At 41.4% G+C, this 19,591-nt stretch overlaps 2 protein-coding genes across 4 annotated transcripts in view; both read right to left on the bottom strand.

Annotated features, from left to right (window-relative positions):
- erap2 (endoplasmic reticulum aminopeptidase 2) overlaps nt 1-7,882 on the bottom strand; it is a 9,121-nt gene extending 1,239 nt beyond the window's left edge. Inside the window, exons 1-19 of one of the 3 annotated variants that reach the window (XM_024275191.2) lie at nt 6,512-6,594; nt 5,768-6,077; nt 5,498-5,684; nt 5,251-5,420; nt 5,035-5,173; nt 4,819-4,953; nt 4,608-4,728; nt 4,381-4,535; nt 4,193-4,306; nt 3,963-4,094; nt 3,124-3,255; nt 2,537-2,605; nt 2,282-2,457; nt 2,126-2,205; nt 1,862-2,045; nt 1,612-1,768; nt 1,343-1,527; nt 373-534; nt 50-190 (exon numbers count right to left, since the gene is read on the bottom strand). In XM_024275191.2, coding sequence (XP_024130959.1) covers nt 50-190; nt 373-534; nt 1,343-1,527; nt 1,612-1,768; nt 1,862-2,045; nt 2,126-2,205; nt 2,282-2,457; nt 2,537-2,605; nt 3,124-3,255; nt 3,963-4,094; nt 4,193-4,306; nt 4,381-4,535; nt 4,608-4,728; nt 4,819-4,953; nt 5,035-5,173; nt 5,251-5,420; nt 5,498-5,684; nt 5,768-5,937 — 2,609 coding nt within the window. In that variant the 5' untranslated portion in view covers nt 5,938-6,077; nt 6,512-6,594. Of the gene's footprint in view, nt 1-49; nt 191-372; nt 535-1,342; nt 1,528-1,611; nt 1,769-1,861; nt 2,046-2,125; nt 2,206-2,281; nt 2,458-2,536; nt 2,606-3,123; nt 3,256-3,962; nt 4,095-4,192; nt 4,307-4,380; nt 4,729-4,818; nt 4,954-5,034; nt 5,174-5,250; nt 5,421-5,497; nt 5,685-5,767; nt 6,078-6,511; nt 6,595-7,750 lie in introns of those variants that run through there. The other 2 variants (XM_024275190.2, XM_024275189.2) reach the window with 2 other exon arrangements.
- Nucleotides 7,883-10,243: 2,361 nt separating this feature from the next.
- Nucleotides 10,244-17,951, bottom strand: rgmb (repulsive guidance molecule BMP co-receptor b). Its single transcript, XM_024276178.2, has 3 exons — nt 17,356-17,951; nt 14,205-14,752; nt 10,244-12,408 (listed from the first exon to the last, which is right to left on the bottom strand). The coding sequence occupies exons 1-3, from the start codon at nt 17,471-17,473 to the stop codon at nt 11,677-11,679; spliced, it is 1,398 nt and encodes a 465-aa protein (XP_024131946.1). The 5' UTR covers nt 17,474-17,951; the 3' UTR covers nt 10,244-11,676.
- Between the last annotated feature and the right edge of the window lie 1,640 nt (nt 17,952-19,591).

Raw genomic sequence — 19,591 nt, 5'->3', positions numbered from 1 at the left:
GGAAAAGTCGGTTGCAGTATTTTCCGGCTTTCCAATAACAAATACTAACTTTTCAACAAGTGTGTCCCAGTTCTTTTTGACAAAGTTCCAAGCAAGGTGATGTCCCTTCGGGTTCCTGGCCACCATCAGAATCAGAGTGGACAAGTCCTGTGACCGGATTACTTTTCCCTCCAAACCCAGCTGCAGCAGTCTGCACACGAACATACAGAAATAACAACCATTCAATCAAAACAGCTTTTATGTTTCACATGTATTCTTAGCATTTGTGATTCACTTTAAGCAGCTTAAACAGTTTTTTTTTTCTACTAACTTATGTTTGTCACAAGATGGCAGCATTAAATGCTTAAAAAAAGCAAAATAAACATTCTGCACCTTTGGAGTTTCTCTGTGTCTTTGCTGCTGGTCAGTGCTTGTAGGATCTTGTGTTTTTGGGCTTCAGAGAGGGAAATCTTGTAAGTGTGCAAGAGTGAGTTCCAGCCATGGTCGCGCTGAGCTCCCACTGAGTACACGGTCTCTGCCACATCTGTGGGGAGGCTGGAGTCCATCCAAGCAGAGAAGATCCATAAATATGTTAAAGCATACTTTAAATTAACACTCCAATCAAAATGAAAACTTTGTTTCTGCATAAACGTCTGATATAACGTGAAGGCAATTTTACCAGCTTTATGTCAACTAATTAAGCACACATTTAAGGAATTCCCCTATTGATAAAGATGATATTAGCTTCAGAGAAAGAAGATAATATTCTGGCATCAGAAGCTAGTGTTGACAAACTGACACCTTGCTTGTAAATTCAATACCAAACCTTTGAATTTCCAAAAATAACATACTTTTTGGTCAATTTTTTAGACTCGTAAAAGAGAACTGGACTGTTTCACATAGTGATCATTGTAATTTTTAAAGAAAAAAACAGAAACTGATTGCAAACAACCTCCTAAGTATAAACACACAGTGGAGCAAAGCATTAAATCCATCACAAAATCCTGATTTTGAAAAAAACACAAGACTTGAATCGGCAAGAGTTTGATGAGCTCAAAACTTAGAAAATTATAACTTCCCGCCTTCTTCTTATTTTGGAGCAAAGATTTCAACTAAGACATTGTAAAAGGTTTATGGGTAAAAAAAAAGGAAAAATAAAAAAAAATCAATTATTTATTAGTGGAGTCTTCTGGAAAATCTATAAATTAACTTAAAAAATAAAAAAAAATCCTATATTTTCCCAGTAAAACATTGGTAAATCAACTTCTGATTGCAGCTGTTCATACATTTCTCCAAAACACACTGCTGTTCCTGCTTATTATATTGTTGTAGACATATTTTCTGCTCTATAATTTAGACGTACTTGAGTTTTCCATTTGATTGAAGCCATTCTTGAAAGTGCTGATTTGCCCGTTCCACACAAGGGGGGTCATTCAAGTGACACGCCAGTGACAGCACCTCCGACCTGAGCCGCCGCTCCGACACAGAGCCGCTGTCGCTCCATGTTTGTTGGTCAATGACGGCACGGAAAAAGTGCAGGATGTACCTCTAAAATAAATTAAAAAAATCATGCAATGGCATTAACTCAGTTTAATTAAAAAGCATGCATGCTGAGTGTTGTTTTCTTCTTACCCCCAGATTTTTGGTCAATTCAAGCTCATCTATTTTCTCTATTAGGTGGTAAAAGGCCTCCAGGTAGCCCAGTCCTTCAAGGAGGGGAACTGTGTGTTTCTCCAGTTGAAGATAACCAATTAGGTCCATGGCTTTGTTGAGTGACAAATGGCCTGCCCTTTAAATTGAAATACTCAGCTTATAACTACTTTGCAGTCTGCAAATCAGACATGTAGAAAAGCTCAACTGTCCCACACAGGATTGCACTTACGTGACCAATTGAAATGCGTTGTGGATCAGGTGAGTTCTGTCTCTGTAGCTCAGAGCTGTGTGGTTTTCTCTCATCACTTTAGCCATTACATCCCAGCCATCATCCTCATAATGAACCACATAATAGCCCGTCATGTCGGAGTTTATCTTCACCCAGCTGGCCTCCTCTCCTATGTGGATGCTGTCTAACATGAGTGATATAAAAGGAAAATTAAATTTATAGCAAAAAAAGTTACATTTCTAATGCTTCAAGTTTTCTGTTTACCAGTAGCTGATGTCATTAGGTGTCTGTGGATGATGCTTGAAGTATCGGTCCTGTATGTTAGAGGTATGTGCCACAGGAAACTACAGAGGAGAGCATCAGCATGAGAAATTTGAAATGATCCCCTGATTGAACATTTCTGAAAAACTTTTTACTGACCCCTGCTGCAACGATGACCACTGAGGGTCAGAAGGCAGAACTGTCTTCAAGAACCTGTCCTGTCTGAGCAGCAGTCGAGAGCCCTTCCGGGTGACAGTCACCAAAGGAATGCCTTTCTGCAGGGTCCAAGTGTTCATTATGGCAGTCAGGTCCAGATGTTCCCCTGCAAACAGGTACTACGAGAAAAAGAAAATGCAACGAGCATTAGAATGCATAAGAAGAGAGAAATAGGTGGATGTTTAGACGTTTACACACAGCATTCTTGTTGCTCTGGTCTCTGTTGTAACAGTGTTTGCCTGAGATGAACTCCTCCTCTGAGCATGTCTGCAAGATAAAGCAGAGAGCATTTTCTTACGGTCAAATATTTGAAGTTGTGTCTTCAATTATCAAAGGTGGCTCATTAAAATTGTTGCTAAAATGTTAATTTAGTGGTTAGCAAGAGACCCAAACAAAGCACTGGTAGAAAATAATCTGAAAACTGCTACATTTGATAACTATTGCCACAATAGACAACAGTATTACATCCTATCCCATCTATCCATCTTCAAAACCCGCTTAATCCCTTCCTAGGGTCACATGGTTACTGGAGCCTATCCCAGCTATACATTTGCTGATCTTAACTTGTAAGCAAGTTGTGTATTAGTAGTGCAAACCAACGCTAACTTAACAGTATTTCCTTTGAAAGTTGGCACTTAATTAATTCAGCTTTGTTTCACACAGAAAGGTTGTATTCTTTTACTTTAAATCAATCTGTACTTTATTTAAGGAACAAACAAAGAGAGAGAGAGGAGAGAGAATCAGCCTGGGTTTTTAAAAAAACATGGATTAAAATTGAGCCTTACATTGGCCAGACTGTCCCACAGATCCTGATTCTGAGCATTTCCAAAGCTGTACTTGCGTAGATATCGCACTATCCCACTTTGAAACACCTCATCTGTCAGAAAATGTCTCAGCATGTGGAGGACACATGCTCCCTGGAATGAAATACATAAATAAATAAATAAAATGTTAGCAGCTGACATAAATCTTTTGCAACAAAAATAGCTTTAAAGACTAAAAATCACAGTTTTTGGTATTTTAATAAGTTTTAAAGTGGCATTTTTTGATGATGGAGGACACGTGACGAAATTTAAACTCAAAATTGCATTTCTGACAATTCCTTTATATAAATACTTGAGAATCAGGAGCAGACAAACAAAATGTATGTGTAGCAGTGAAGTAGAAGTTACATTCAGAAGGCCACAAGGTCCCTCTATTGTGATGCATCTAACTGAAGATAAATAGATCCATGATTGTCTTTGTTTTCCTCATCCATGCTGCTGTCTGACTCAAAAATGTATCGCTGGATAGCTGCAGGTTAGGTTGGGAGTGTGCAGGCTTAAAGCTAGTGTGTAAAAAGGTGGATGATGGGAAATGGGGGCGGGGTTGCTCCACGCTACTGGTCCCACCCACAACTCAAAGGTAAACTATGTCCTAGAAAATGACAGGTTTTATGATTTTGGCTAAAAATCATAAAAATAATTAAAAGACCACTTGGAACGCTTAAAAAGCTCAATGGATGATTAGAGTTGGACTTTAAATGTTTTTTAAATCTTTTTTTTTTTTCATTTTAAACTGCAACGAGGCAAGCAGATACTAACAATGTAATTAAAGTTGTCATCATTATATGATAACGTCAGACCTTATCATAGGAGACGGTGTCAAACATTTCCTTGATCTGGGTGGGGTTCTCTGCAGGGCTTGATATCGGCCGGGAGGAGTTTAAGGAGTCGTGTCCAATGGCTGCAAAACATGTGTGCAGCAGATACTCCTCCTGGTGAAAAAAAAAGTTCAGGACATAAAAGTCTTTCCTTTTTCAGTTACTTAAAAAAAAAGATTTATCAGACACAGGAACATATTCAAAGCACACACCACTTTCAGGTCAGGATACGTGGCCTCCACCGAAATGTACTCCATATACCTGGCAAATCCCTCATTCAGCCAGATGTCATTCCACCACTTCATCGTCACTAAGTTACCAAACCACTGTGGACAAACAACATTGCTTGTAAGGATTAGACGTATTCATCTTCAGGACAGACACACCATCAAGCTCTCACCTGATGGGCAAGCTCATGGCCAATCACCATGGTGACCCAAAGTTTATCAGAGACTGAGGAGGTGAGGGGATCGTAGAGAAGGCTGGTCTCTCTGTAGGTTGTTAGCCCCCAGTTTTCCATCGCTCCAGACTGGAAGTCTGGGATGGCAATCAGATCTGACAGAAACAACATATGAGTACAGGAAGACAGGACATGACAAAAAAAAATAATAATAGCAAATGTCAAACCTTGTTTGGGTAAAGGATAGGGAATGTTAAAATAGTCTTCGTAGAAATCTAGCATTTTGACCGCAACCTCCAAGGCATAGTGGGTTTGCTCCCACTTCTCAGGGGCTGCATAAATGGACACCTATAAGAAAAAAAAATAGAAAAAATAAAATACGCTGACCAATACACATACATTTGTGCCAAAAGTGTAAAAAGTGAACTGAGACAGAACCTTTACTCCAGATGCTGTTGTTGCCGTGACAGATTTGAAATCACAGACGACGAAGGCCACCAGGTAAGTGCTCATTTTGACACTTGGTGCAAAGTGATCCTCAAGCAGACCACCGTGGAGCTCAACTGTCTTCACCTGAAAAAGAGAAGCACCAAACAGCTTTTTCTACAAACACATTCACAATTCCGATCCACCATGTTATGATGTAACACTAACTATAGGCATGTTGGAAAGAGAAATGTATTCTGGACTCCTCCTTATTTGAACGGAGAAACTGGCTTTGAAGCTTGGCTCATCGAAGCACGGGAATGCCATTCGGGCACTTGTGGGCTCAAAGTGGGTTGAGGCCAAGGTTCTAAGAAAGAATAAAAGAACTACTATAGAAGGATTTATATAAAAAATACATACTGTAGAAATATGCCGTTTTATTACCTAGTTTCTCCTTTACTGGTCTTATACGTGCTCTTATAAAAGCCATAGAACCCCTCAGCAAATTCTGCTCCAAATTCAATATACAGGAAATACTTCTGGCCGCTGCTGAGCACCCTGGGGGAGAAAATTCCAATCTGCTCGTGGGAAGGGTTATGAAGAACTGGAAGAACCTATAACCGAAGGAGATTGTTGGGTTGACATAAGAAACAAAGCAACTAAAAAGTGATCCCATGGGCTTTACCACCACCTGGTCCGTTAGATGAGCAAAGTTGTGGTCCAAAATAGTGGCTTTGGAAATCTGTAAACCCTTGCTGTGCAATACAACCCAATTTGAGTTGTTCTGGACATCGATCTGGATCTGGACTGACCCGGTGAAACGGAGAGTTGTCAGGTTGGGCTGCAGGAGGAGATGATAGTGAAGCGGAATGATGTACCTGTGGTGAAGAAACATTTCCTTCTTCGGATAAGTCGGTCAAAGAAATCCCATGTTAAATAAAAAGGTCTGTGTGAGGCGTACCTGGGCAGACGGAGACGGCTCCAGGGAAAGGACAGGTTATCCTCCCCCAGAGGAGACGGCTCTCCTTTGGGGTGAGGTGGGCTTGACACCTGCTGGGAACTCTGGGAGGAGTGACACCCAACCAGGAAGAAACTGCATAGTAACAGCTCCAAGAGCTTTACCGACGCCATTGCAAAACAACTGTTTCAGTCTGTTTTATTTAGCTAAATTACAGCTAATTTTCATATCATAGCACCCAAAAGAGAGAGAAGCTACAATGAAGGAAAGCTTTAGAAAAATAAAGTGAAGTTTCCAGTTTCTTCTCTTAAACCTGAAAGAGAAGAAAGAATAATTATGATTAAAAAAAACCAACTTATTTAATCAATGACGTGTATTGTAACACTAAAGAGAACCTGCCAATAGCCTATTTATTATAATAAACACATTTTGTACTAATTTGAGGAAATTTAGTCGAATTTAGTTTAATATTTTAACATATTTTCCCCAATAAGTCTTAACCAAGTCAGTAAAACAAATAAACTCCAAGGACGCAGCTACCAGTGAGGCTGCAGGTTCAACTCAGGTAACACTGACGTAAAGCTCCACTGTACCGGACTGAAAGCACCAGCGCGCGCGCGGTAAAAGCCTCGCGCTCACAATAACATGTACTGCAGAAAAGCAAGAAATCAGCACTTTGTGACACAATGGTGCTACAGAGCGCGCTTTGGTGCTGTTTTGTTTTAAGAAAAAATAAAAGAGAATCACCTCCGTCATTTTAGCTTCCTCACGCTTCAGCTCGGTGCTTTTGTTTCACTTTCTGTTTCTGATTTGTCCATAATTATCACTGAGAATGTTGTGCGCTTGCGCGGAAGAGATGATGCCTCGCGCGCACATGATGCACATTGATAAAGCTAAAAATCATTGACATGTACTCCTATGAAGAAGGATTTTTTTTTAAAGTTTCCTGGTTATTTTTTTATTATCCTATTATAAATATTATGTATATTGTTATAAAAATAAAATAAACCCCAATGCTTAATAATGACTCAAAAGCTTGTGTGTTTCCCACACTTTGGGTATAAAGAGTTGACTCATAAAATCAAGGAAGGATCAAAAGAAGACCTTATAACACAAACTTGACATTCATGGTTAAGGCATCAGAATTCTATTAATTGTGGGTTATCATGGCTGGTCTAGATCTATTGATCTCAAATAGTAATACATACATTTGAATAAGCAGGGGAACATTTATTTCTGAACATATGTGTTCATTTCAAAAACGAGTTTTAGGAAAAAATGAGATGTCTACAAGGCCTCATTTGACTCAAACTTCCCCTAAATAATTTCATGAATTAAATTTTGATTGACTTTCATTATTGATTAAATGACTATTCTTATTTGCAGAAACAAATAGCCACAATTAGTTAGTTAGGCCTACTTGTTATGAAAGCCAGCATTTGTTTTTTTGTTTGTTTTTTTTATTTCTAAATAGTTAAAGGGAAACATCTTCCTTTTTATTTCGTTTTAAGGGGTACCATATATGCAGTCTGTTAAAAAACTCTATTATTGCTTTTAGTGTTTTACTGGTAACATTTTACCAATTGTTTTGACAATTTTAATTTATTTTTGTATAGGTTGTGATGTAAATGGTGTCCAAGCATTTTCTATGTAAGATAACATCATAGGTGTTTTGTTTGGCGTTTTTAATCATGTGAGAATTAAAATGATCTTGCACTGAAGCAGATGTGGAACAATATCTCTTTTAAATCTGAATTTCCTAATGGTTACAACTTTCTAACAAATATTTGAAGTAAGCCAACCAATAAAAATACATCGTTTCATATTTTAGCATGCATGTGTTGACTTATTATACTAGATTTGTGGGGATTAAAAACAAATAAGCAAATATTTGAGCTAAAATAGCCGCAGTCTGGGAGAAAAGCCAGCTTTCTACTGTGCGTGCAGGTGTTGCCTAATGTTCTGGGAGTATTGATCTCATCTCACCTCAGATCTAACAGCCGCAGCAGGTGTGTCTCTAGCTGTTAAAGTCACTCTTCAGAGCCTCTTGCAGTCTCCATGACAGCCTTTTCCTCCCTTCTCTATCGTCCTCATAAAACTTTAAAAAGTTCAGAGCTGGAGTTGTCCTTTTCTTCTCCCTGTTTCCTATAACTGTATGCGTTGAGGTTTGCGTGTGTGCCGAGGGGGGAGTGAGGGGGTTGCATTCTTAGTATAAGGTCACAACAATGAGACATGTCAATCCCCCATGATGCAGTGCGCCTGGAAAAGCCAAATGGTGTGGTCTTATGTAACACACTCACACAGGAGACACACAAAGAGAGGAGGCAGTTACACACAGGGATCTGAAGAGTCACAACAACTTAAACAAAGCCATGACTGAAGCGACCCGGAGCCTTTTTTACCTGCCTATGATCTACCTATGGACAGGTGAGTTTGAGAGGCTTTTTATTATTTTGAAAATATTTGGCAGGAACATCAATGCTGTGGTGCAAATCTTCAAAACTATTACAAAAGTGCATTAATCTTATTAATCTCTGAAAGAATTGCTCAAAATTCACAAGTAAAATGAGCTAAATTCAGAAAACAAAGTCAAATTAGGACAGTTATTTATTTTATTAAATATGGAATTTACAATTATTGCAACATTGAATGTACTTTTACATTTCTCCACTGAAAATGTAACTTATAATCATAGAGAGAGGCAGCTTGTTTCCTCCTCATTAACTCCTCCAGGTCAGCATCTCTCTCCTGTTTGGGGCAGGAGGAGTGGAGGCTCATCTGCTGGCGTCTCTGGCCCCTCCGGTTCATCTGTCAGGAGATCGGCTTGGCTGGACCTTGCTGGTCTGTGTGGTGGGAGACTTCAGAAGAGGTCGTCTGGAGATCAGCTGGAACGAGGGATCAAAAGGCCAGAGGCAGGTCACGCCCTTCAACAGCGCTGTAAGCAGGAGACATCGGGGCCACAACGCGGTGTCAACGATTACTGTGGCGACTGGTAACTGGCCGTCGTATCGCTGCTCTGTGAGGCGAAGACACCACTCCAAAATCAAGAAGAGACACTCCACTGCTGTTTCGGGTACTGTAGACCACATGTGAACACGTAAGATCCTGTCAACATCTATAAGTGACAATATAAAGCTTTTCTACATTTTACCATTTTAGATAATGAAGATAAGACTTGCTATAATGATGAAGATGAAGACAAAGATGAGGAAACGGATGGTAAAGTTTGTTATAAGCAAGCTTTCAAATACTGTAATCATGCAGACGACTCATGAAGGGTTTGTTTGGTCAGAATATATCATCGTGTGGACAAACACAGCCGTGATTCTGGCTCTAAGGCTCCTCCTCATCAAGATACTCACCTTTAATACTCTGATGACCACATACGTTGTTATTAAGTGGTAAGTTTGTCCTTACATTCATTCATTCCTGAAAAAAATGAACCATTTGTTAATTTGAAAAACTGATAAGTAAGTGTGTTTTCCTGTTATTTATTAGAAAACAAAGCTTTTTTAAATTCTAGAATTTCAAGGGAACTAAGAAGAAACATTACTGACAAAATGGACTAAATCTGCAACAAGCAGTTAATGAAACATCACAACTGTGAGGAAAAAGTTGGGTAACAATAAGTTATATTTACACAGTTTTGTAAATTTAAGTAACTTCCTTTACCATTAATTCTGTAGAAAAAAATGTTTACTCAGTTTGTGTTGTTATTTGGAGAAACTAAGGACATAAAATATTACTTTTAAATAGTGATTCAGCACTTGAGTGTGGTTACTTTTTCTTTTGTGAATAGATTAAGATTGTTACTTGAGTGACAATACTTACTTGAGTTTAAGACTCTTGTTATACATACAGAACATGACTCACAAGACTATTAAATATTAAGTTTGTCAAAAGAAGCTTAATTAAAAGGTTGAAATAGAGCCAGGGGAAGCAAACTTATATAATTCCACCCTTTTTTTGCTTTACCTAACTTTTTATTAACTTTACATAAAATATAATTATCCAGTTCTTAAGTTCAAATCAGTAACTGATACGGATTCAAGTCAGAAATCCATAAGTATCAACAAATAACTCTCTTGATTTCAACATTTTGATTGAACTTCCTGAACTTGACACTCCATTAATATTAATAAATGTGTGTCAATACAATTATAAGACTAAAAGTCTAAAAGTTTAGTGACAAAACTGTTTAACACTTTATCCCCCTTTCAGATCTCTGGAAGTGAAGATCTTCAGCTGGTACGAGTAAGAGTCGGACGTAAAGAAGAGTTTGTCGGTTGAACATGAGGAGCTTGTTCCCGCCTTTATCACTGATTTCACAAAGAGAAGAGATGTGAATTGTAGTGAAGAGACCCGCCTCAGGAATAATAAGGGGGGGCTGTCACCGATCAATAGGCGCCTTTTTCTGTCTCTGCACGTTCATGCAGCAGGTGCTGCTGTCAGTGACAGTTGGAGGGAGATAGCATTTATGGGGCGGGCAGAGGCTGGTATCTGATCGAAACCCAACCTCAAACAGGTGGTTTAATTCTTACCTTTTCTTAGCTTGAGTGCATTTTTTAAATGAAGCTGATACTTAAAATGCTTTTGAAAATGTGGTTCCTAGATTTGTATATATTTCCATAAATAAACATTTTAAAGGCATTCACATCCTTTAATTTATTGTGTTTCAATAAGACACGCGCACAGCATCTTTTTTTTTTTTTAGCACTTTTAGTAACACATTGACATAGCAAGAAAGCACCACTAGGTGGCAGTACAATCACAGCTGACATTTTCTTTAAATTATCCAACAGCAAGAGTATGGAGCTTAACTTCCTCTACGCACACTAAGTTCATAAATAAGTTAAGTATTTCGACACTAACCACTCACTCTTCACCAAAACGACACTCACACACAATCTAAGAGAGAACAATGCAAAAAAACTAAGTTGATCTAACAGATTGGGTGTAACTATACAGAATCCTACATTTCAGAAAGTCTTGATGTTTCTGCAAGGCATCAAATAAATCTTAAGCTCATACTGCAGCATATTAGAAATTGATTATATCACCATAAATTGGTGTATTGTTTCTTTCTTTTATCTTATCAGTTGGGAAGAGAGGTGCTGGTCGTGAATTTGAACACATTAATTTTGTCTTTGGCTCAAATGGTAACAAGCGATATGGTGAGTTTGAAAGTTAGAAGTCTGTACACTCACTGAATTTTGGCAAAAAAAAAAGGTAGAAATACCTCTAAACGTGACTCATGTGAAACAGTCACGTGCATTGAACGGTAAAAAAAGCAAAATTTGCCAGCCTGACTGCTCAAAAAACGTTATCACCACAAAGTAGTACTAAAGGCATTTCGCTGCAACACTATACCTAATGCATTTAACAGTAAAGCTCACAGTGACGCTGACTTAAAAAACAGATGCCAGGTCAAATCAGACACTGGAAAATGACGTCTCCAAGAATTCAACTGAAATGAACGAGGGATGAAATTACATACTGGTAAACCTGTCGCAGGTGGGTTCTCTTTGTGCATGAGTGAATGCAAAACAAACACTGATTGGTGGTGTGAACATAAAAAATGAAATAAAGTGCTTTTGTTTAAACATACATCCTCGGTTTGAGGTATTAATTAAAGAATAACATCAAAGACATCTAAAAAAAAACGTCACCATTACACTGAAAAAATAAGTATTTACACTTGATTCGCTCAGAAAGAAGAGTTCTAGTCATTTGTGTTCTCAAGAAGACTGTCCTGCGCACACTTTAAGACCGGTTGACATTTTTCAAACAAGTTCCCAGTAGATGTCCAGCCCGCTGTTTCCGCTCTGCAGGAGAAGAAGCAGTGCTCTGCAAAAAACTCCATAAACTTCCTCTGTCGTGCACCAGCCTACACACAAGCTCAAACACGGCCATCAGAGTATCAAAAGCGCAGTCAGCAAGAGCAGGGCGACAGAAGGATACTTGCTGGCTGCAGAACCATGCGGGTAGATTCTCCACCTGTCCCGGTGTGGGTGGAGGCTCTCCATGTCCTTCTGTGCACAGGATGCTGCGACTGTGAAGTTCACGTCCCCGGTAGTCAGGAGATCAAACACACAAGAGTGGAAGTAGATGTCCGGCACTTTCAGCTGCTCCTTGCAACGCTCCTTCGCCCCCTCCAGTCCGAAAACTTGATTGGCACCAAAGGGATGTGCTTGTGTCTGTGAGGAGTAACTAGGCCGACGCAGCTGCTGGAGCTGCAAGCCCAGTGCTGGGGGAGAGCGCGGCAGGGGAAGGTGCCCCCCCTGGTCAATGCGCTCGCCGCTAGGACAGCCGTTCAGGCAGAGCTGAAGGTCCTGGGAGGCGTCATAGGCCTGAGCCATCTCCTCGGGGATCCGGACCGCCAGCGTCAGGTAGCGTCCCAGCTGGCGAACGATCACGGTTACGCCGATGTAGCCAGCGTGCAGCTCTACGTGGCGCCCCGGGCTGCGCTCAGAGATCCACAAAGCCCGGACCTTCCGGGCCGCACCCTCGGCGCTAACAGAGGTGTGGATGGGGTCTCCACTGCTCACAGTCCCGTCGTCAAAGGCTGCGGGGAGGTTGTCGGTGACCGCCTGATAGACCCTCTGATCTGTGCAGCCCTCGTAAGGCTTGAAGATGATGGTGATCTACACAGCAAGAGAAACACAGCTCATTCACTGCATGAATCTTTTGAATCTTGAATATATTTGGTTATAAAAGCTGTTACCCAAGAAAAAAAAAAAACTCAGCCTGTATCAATTCAATTCAGATTTTTTTTCCCCAATTCTTTCAATCCTCTCAATTCAACTTGATTCAATTAACTTTTGAGTTTACCTGGTTTACACATTTAGACACATTTGTTTATAAATACATTATTAATCAATATATGTTCTGAAGATATTCATATTAATCTGATACAGTTCACATACTCTAAAATTTATTAGTGAACTTATAATGAGATTGGTGATACCATACAGTGTTACATGGATTCTCAAACTGAGAAACTCCAACAATTGTTCTGCCTCTCTTGGAGGGCGTTTCAGTTTGGCCACTAGATGGCGATTGCGCTATAGCATTACGCCTTATTCGAGAGGAAGAAGAAAATATGAACAAAAAACTGTATTTTAGACCACAAATGGTTACTTTAAAAAATATTTCCTTAAAAGAGTTTGGAAAATTCATGCCTATGGGTATATAAAAATGTTCATTTAGTCAGCAGTCGTTAGGTTAACCTAACATTAGCATTAGCTGTCCAATGGGAAATTCCATTGTACGTTAGCATCAAGCTAGTGGACTTTAGCAATATGTGTTAGAGCGATGTCTACTTTTATGGATCGATTATTGATCTTTTAAGCTTAGATCAATTAATCAATTTTTCAAACCCAGCCCTAGAAAATATTAATACTCTGTCACTTTACAGACTATTGACTCATCACACAATATTTGAGAAATGACTTTCTGACAAGTTTCTATTTGACACAGCTATGCAAACACACCAACATGCACATTGCAGTGGTGGAAGCTGGATGCAGGGTGTGGTGTGAGCATTACGGTTAGCGTTAGCATCATAGTTCCGGTGAATGGCTGCTTTGTTCACATGACAGCCGTGAGGAATGAGGCTTCGCAGCCCATTAAGCCTGGAGGGCTGTTAATGTGGGCGTATTAAAGTGAGTGTGTGTGTGTGTGTGTGTTCCTAATAGTCATGACTAATAACATGCCCCACCTCTGACACAAGGTCAAAACTGCAGTTCTACTGTGTGGAAAACCCACAATATTCTCACTGTGCTCGTACGTGTGAATGTATGGCACGTCCGCTAGCGCGTGCGCGACTAAGTGTATGCAAGGGTGTATATATGCTTTAATAATTAAAATTATCGAGCGGGGCTAGAGAAGGAAACATCAAGGGAAACATCAGTGTTGCTTCCTTAACACCACAAAGATCACCTTGTGTGGCTCGTTGTCCATTTAGCCGTGTGCACGCACGCATGTGTGCGTCTATCTTTCCTGTTACACAGAGACCTTTAAACACACATAAGTGCTTTAAGCTGAGTGCAAGGAGTGCCACTCGTGCACCTATGAGATGCACAGACACGGGCCAACACTCGCATAGACACTCTTAAGTAAACAGTGGGCCCTTTCACACATCTCATTCCACATTATTAGCGGTCTGGCTAGGCACAGCCATTAACCAAGTTAGGTTTGCAACATTGCTGCAGTCACAAGAGACGAGTCACAAGATCATGGCTTGCTTGCTTCACACCTGTGAGTGTGTGGGAGCAAGAGACTAAACAATGGAGAAAGAAGTTGGTTTCCAGTTTTATTCTGAAAGGATTTGCAGCAATTTTAGAAGTGCACACAGAGAGATCGCATGCACTCTCGCTAAAACACACTTCAGTGAAGCCAGTAAAGATCCAAAAATTATTTTTTCCTCCAAAATTCTTACCTTGTTGGTTGCTGTGGCGCTGGAGCCAGGAACCACAGGCACATTAGTGACCTGAACTGAAAGGTAGTCATTGTCAATAAGAGGCCACGCCCCTTCGACCTTACAGGTCTGGAAGCTGTCCTTAAACGTTCTAAGATGTGGGTCTCCGAACAGTCCACAGAACAGGTACCCGGGCCGAGAGTGGCCGCCGCTGTGGGCGTGGGAGTGCGTGTGCACGTGGAGGTGGGAGTGGATGTGCGCCTGCTGGCTGCGGCTGTGGTAGTTGCAGGGTTCCGTGTGGATCTCGGGGTGAGAGGTGGAGGTGGGGCCGTCTTTGGAGCAGTTTCTCTGGCTCATGAGGTCCGAGATGCCAAGCACAGCCGAGTGGAAGACCAGGTCCCCCCGACAGGACTTGGCTGTCTTCTGCGTGCAGGCCGAGTAAGCGCGTAGAGCTTTGCAAAACTCGGTGTGAAAGCCATCCACGGCAGGGGTCAGGTGGGAGGTCAGGGAGACAAAGTCGGTGGTGCACTTTTGGATTCGACACTGAGGAGATGCCACCTGGCAGTGACCTACAGAAAGCACACAGAAACGTTCACGAGAACTTATTTTCATATAGTAAAGAGTGTCATCGGCATATTGGATTCCTGACTGTTCGTGTTTGAGCTGGCTCTGACCAGAAATGGAAAGTTTGAACAAAAGAAAGATTAACTTTTGAGGAAAGCTTTGATCTTTACACACACAAAGGCACTAGCCTATTACACTGCACACTAATAAAACTACAGCTGCTGATTGAAACTCTTGATCAATCAGTAGTGCCGGTTTGTGAGTGTAATAAACCTTTAGCGTAATAAACCAAAGAGCAGCCAGACGGGGAAGATAAGACAAGATCTTCCCCAAGAGGGCAGATAATTCTGTTAGTACAGCAGAGAAGCATAAAAAATAGAAGGTTTTTTTCTCCATCGGGGAGTATGACCCTCCAGGTGAGCGGTGCATCCAAATCTATTACCACAATTTACTGAAGCTTATCCTGTTAGATTAGAAAAGATCACAAGGGTGCACAGTGTGATCAATGGCTTCATCAGAGGCAACACATGATGAAAATAACCCGTCCAAAAGGGATTTCTTGCTCTATGACTGTGTGTGATCTTGTGTCTTTTTTCCACATTTGCGAACAGTACGAGGGTCAAACCAGCCTTTTGTATCGTCGGGGGGAAGAGGGAGTTAGAAAGATTAGAGACCAGACCTAATGCATCGGTCACAGCATGCCCCTATTAGATTAAGCCAGACAGAGGGAAGCTCTGCAGTGCGCAGGAAGCTGCACACACTAACAGCGACAAACATGCGCGACGGATGTGCTTCCATTAAACGTGACATCTTCAGATGGTGCTACGGCTTCCTAATTGGAGCACAAGAAGCAGACGCGGAATCAACAAAAATCTCAATTTGCTTTGACTTTTTTCACCACCATTTGGGGGCAGTGCTGCTCTGAGTAGAAAAATCAGGGTGCAGGTAGGGACCCCCCACTCACACCAGGGCTTAGAATCTCTATCCTGCCTGCTAAATACTGACACCAGCCCACAGATACACAACCAGCTACTGCTTGACACATTTTTGTCTTTGGACAAAAATGTCTGTAGCCCCTGAATATTTCTCACAGAAAAACTACTTCAAAACTCCTCACTTGTACACTTTAGCATACTGCTGTGATATAGCAAGAGAAAGGTGACCCTTTAACTTGGGCGAGGACCTCTGGATGAAGGAGAGATCTCTGCTGACGACACAGATCTGCTGAAGTATACACCTGCTCCCATTGTGGAGCTGCATGGCTGACCCTGCATTCCAGTCTTCCTGTGAGAGTATCAAGTAAAACCACAGCTGTCTTGGTTTAGTGGTGCATTTTTGTAAATAAGTTGCTGTTTTTGAGCAAATCTGTTAAGAAAACAGCATGTATTTGGTGACTTCTGTGATAAACCATGCAGTAAGTCAGTCAGAGGAGGCAGAATGGGAGTCAGCTCCGTCTATGCATCAACCTTCCTTTCAAACTCACCCCTCTCCACACATCTGGATCATCTCTACTTTTCTATTGTGAGATTTTGCTTTACAGCTTCCCCCCACCGCACACCCTATTTTAAGCCTTCAGGCCTCGCAGTCTGAAGTCTCTGAGCCTTCTCGCCCCCTCCTGCATCCCGAGGCAACCTTCTCCAACATCAGACAGAGGTCAAAACATCCACCAGCACCGATCTCTGCCCGGCTTGGTTGTTAGTGCTTCTTTGTCTCCCAATCTGGCTGCCTCCAAGTTCTCTGATCTCCTCAGATCAGAAAAGGGATCTACTGGGATCATCTCTCAGCCAGGGGAATGGTTTGTGAAGTGCTTATTGATCACCTTGCTGTATGCGCTCTCACATTTTGAGCTCAAATCACACAAACAGCCCTGTAAGCTCAGAGACAGGAGCTCCCCTTCAAACAATAGCCTGTAAATCAGACATGGAGCTGACAGATGATGGCATTTGTTGAAAACTTTATAAAAATTGGATCACAAATAAAGAGTTTGTGCATATGCAGAGGGGGAAAAAAACACATTCTTTCCACATGTGAGGCTCCTATCGTGACCTGGGTGCATTTGTAACGCCAGGCTGTGGTGCAAAGGTGGGTGTATTTATCCTGGAGCACAGAGCTGTGTTAAACTAATTACAGGAGGTGTGAATGCCCACAAGACAGTCGACCCCTGCATGCTCACAAACAGCCCCAAAATGCTCACTGCTGGATGACACAACACCAAACAAATATGCTCATTTTATACTTAAAAATATGACTTTCTTGTGTGCTTCTGGGCCTATTATTTTAGTTTTGTTCACTTTGGTTGAAACAACAGAGCCATTGGAGTCAACTTTTGCATGCATGGAACAGATCTGTTATGACAAGAGGAGAGGCAGTCGCCCTCTTCCCCTCTTCCCCTCCTCCACGAGCCATTAAGGGGGCAGACAGGAGAATGACGGCCCAGGAGAGAGGAGGAGAAACTCGATCCGGGCTGAGAATGCTGCACTGCCGCTTTGGAGGGAGGCTTTGTGAGGCCAGGCGGGCAGGAACCAATGCGTAACAACAAAAAACTCAGGGAAAAGTGTTGGAACAGGAATGTAGTTTTTTTTTTTTTTTTAAGTTCTGGTTTACTCACCCGTGAAACTGTAGGACAGAACGCCGATCAGCAGCAGCAGCGATGGCCGGAAACGGCGCACCGTAGACGGGGAAGCCAGGCGCTCAGCCCCGCGGCTACGGCATCCGGCTCTCCCCATCCCCGTCCATGCAGGGCCAGGAGGGGAGAGTGGACCGACCTCCACGGAGCGCAGAGGGGAGGCGATCAAACCCAATCACTTCTTCTGTCTCTTCACCCTGACTTGTCTCTCCGTCCTTCCCTCCACGGGTGCGCATGAAAACACCGCGGAATGCGGCAGCTAAAGTCCCGGCAGAAGAAGTCCCACTACGATCCGCTCCCCACGTGACTCTCCTTCTTTCTTTCTTTCTCGGTGCGCTCTTCCTCAGCGTTCCCCCCGCACTTTTCCTTTCTTCTTTTTTTGTTGTTGCTGTGATTGCGATCACTCTCCTTTCCCGTCCCGCACGCACGGCCGCATCCCTCCTTCCCTCAGCACAATTTCTCCTCCACTCCTCCCCTTTCACTTTCTCCTCCGCCTCCTCCTCCTGCAACAAATCAATAGCCCACAGAATCAACCAAACCCTGCAGGCGGAAAACCCGCCCACCGTGACCCACAATAACGAGGCACTGAGATAAAAAGTTGTAGATCAACGAGATGAGAAAATGATCGAGCTCCTCAAAGCATGATGCGTTTCCGATATGCTTCTTCCTATTTTTCCTGGAAAGATCCCGGTTATTTTTTCCAGATAGATTATTATATTATTAGCTGATTTATTTTTAAACGTTAAGAAGTGATATAGGATCAGGATGAAGGGAAAGTTAGGTTAATGTGTCACCAACAAAACTTCCAGCTTTTTCAAATACTCCTACAACAAAACAACAATACTCTTGGCAACTATTAACGTGTACTTAACGTGTATTCATAATTGATGTTGATTCTGATTCACAGGAAAAAAAAATCCAGGACATCTTAAACCAAAAATTCAACCAGTGTGACTCAAACAGTACATGTGAAGTTTCCCAGATTCCTTGAATTTCTTGCAAGATAATAAGTCCACATTAAAAAGCTGTACAAACACAAAAGTAATCATGGAATCTATTCATGTTTAATTTTCATAAATTTTCCAACATTCAGTGTTTCCACACATTGGACTGTAATGATGGATTGATTATTTGTTGCTGTGTGTGTTGTCCATTGTGATGGTACTTTGTCATTTTTACCCTATGGTGAAATAAACCTACCGTGCTTCCCAAATGGTATTATCCAATGTCAGTTATTCTTTTATGGAATTTTGAAACGATTTTTAATGGTATAGATTGATTCTGACACAGACAGATCGATCTTGTTGGATCATAGGAGTAGAAATCGATTTATCGTTACACCCCTAGTTAGTATGCTTCCTACACTAAACATACATGGCAAGGCCGGATATGGGCAAGAAGGGGTAAGGTAAATGTAAAATATACTAAAAATATAAGCATTACCAAAAAAATGTGTTGGTCCCATGTGATGCAAATCAGTGAGTAGTGTCAACATAACATTTTTAGAAGTATCAAATAGATCAAAGGAGAAGATAGTTAAATGGATAGATGAATTGATACTTTGATAACTTGGTTTTTAAGCATATTAGGATCTTGGAGGGATATGACACTCAAACTCTAGCACACCTGGACTTCCCCCCTAGATATTCTACCTCCACCCCCTACTGAGGCTGGCGAAATCAGTAGGTGTGTTTTGGATTTTGAGCTTGACACCCTTGGTCTATAGTATACCTGCTATACCAACCTATAGCACGTGTTGGCTATACTTAATCTCAAGAATATTCACCTATTCATTTTCTAAACCCGTTTTGTCCCTTTATAATACACCTGGACAGGACTGGCCGAGTCATGCCATTGACTAAAAATGGGACTCGATGCCTCCTTGCTTGACACTCAGCATTAAGGAGATGGAATGGGGGGTTAAACCGCCAAATGGTTCTTGAGCGCGACTGTGTCTGCATCTCACCACTCCCCCAGGGGATGGGTCAAATGCAGAATTCAAGTTTCACACACCTAGGTCCATGACAGTTTATGAGACTTTAACTTTACTTTGATTCTGTGAAAATGTCCAATTCCAATCATAGTCCATCTCTAAACAAAATGTTGTCAATTTAAGTTTACTACAAATATCCTTTGTTAATGCTAAAAGTAAAGCAGTATACTTGAAGTTTACATTTTGTAAATAATCTCTACATTTTAAACTTAAAATGCTCCAAAT

The sequence above is a fragment of the Oryzias melastigma genome, linkage group LG9, assembly GCF_002922805.2.
Source record: "Oryzias melastigma strain HK-1 linkage group LG9, ASM292280v2, whole genome shotgun sequence".
Classification (NCBI taxonomy): Eukaryota; Metazoa; Chordata; class Actinopteri; order Beloniformes; family Adrianichthyidae; genus Oryzias; species Oryzias melastigma.
This window is presented reverse-complemented; position numbering and strand designations above follow the sequence as displayed.

Bases quoted from the DNA above. Each gene is read 5' to 3' on its own strand.
- rgmb (XM_024276178.2), bottom strand. From the start codon at position 17,473: ATGGGGAGAGCCGGATGCCGTAGCCGCGGGGCTGAGCGCCTGGCTTCC. The intron at 14,753-17,355 runs GTGAGTAAACCA...TGCTTTCTGTAG, and splicing joins TCTGTCCTACAGTTTCACGG to GTCACTGCCAGGTGGCATCT. The intron at 12,409-14,204 runs GTAAGAATTTTG...CTTGCTGTGTAG, and splicing joins GCGCCACAGCAACCAACAAG to ATCACCATCATCTTCAAGCC.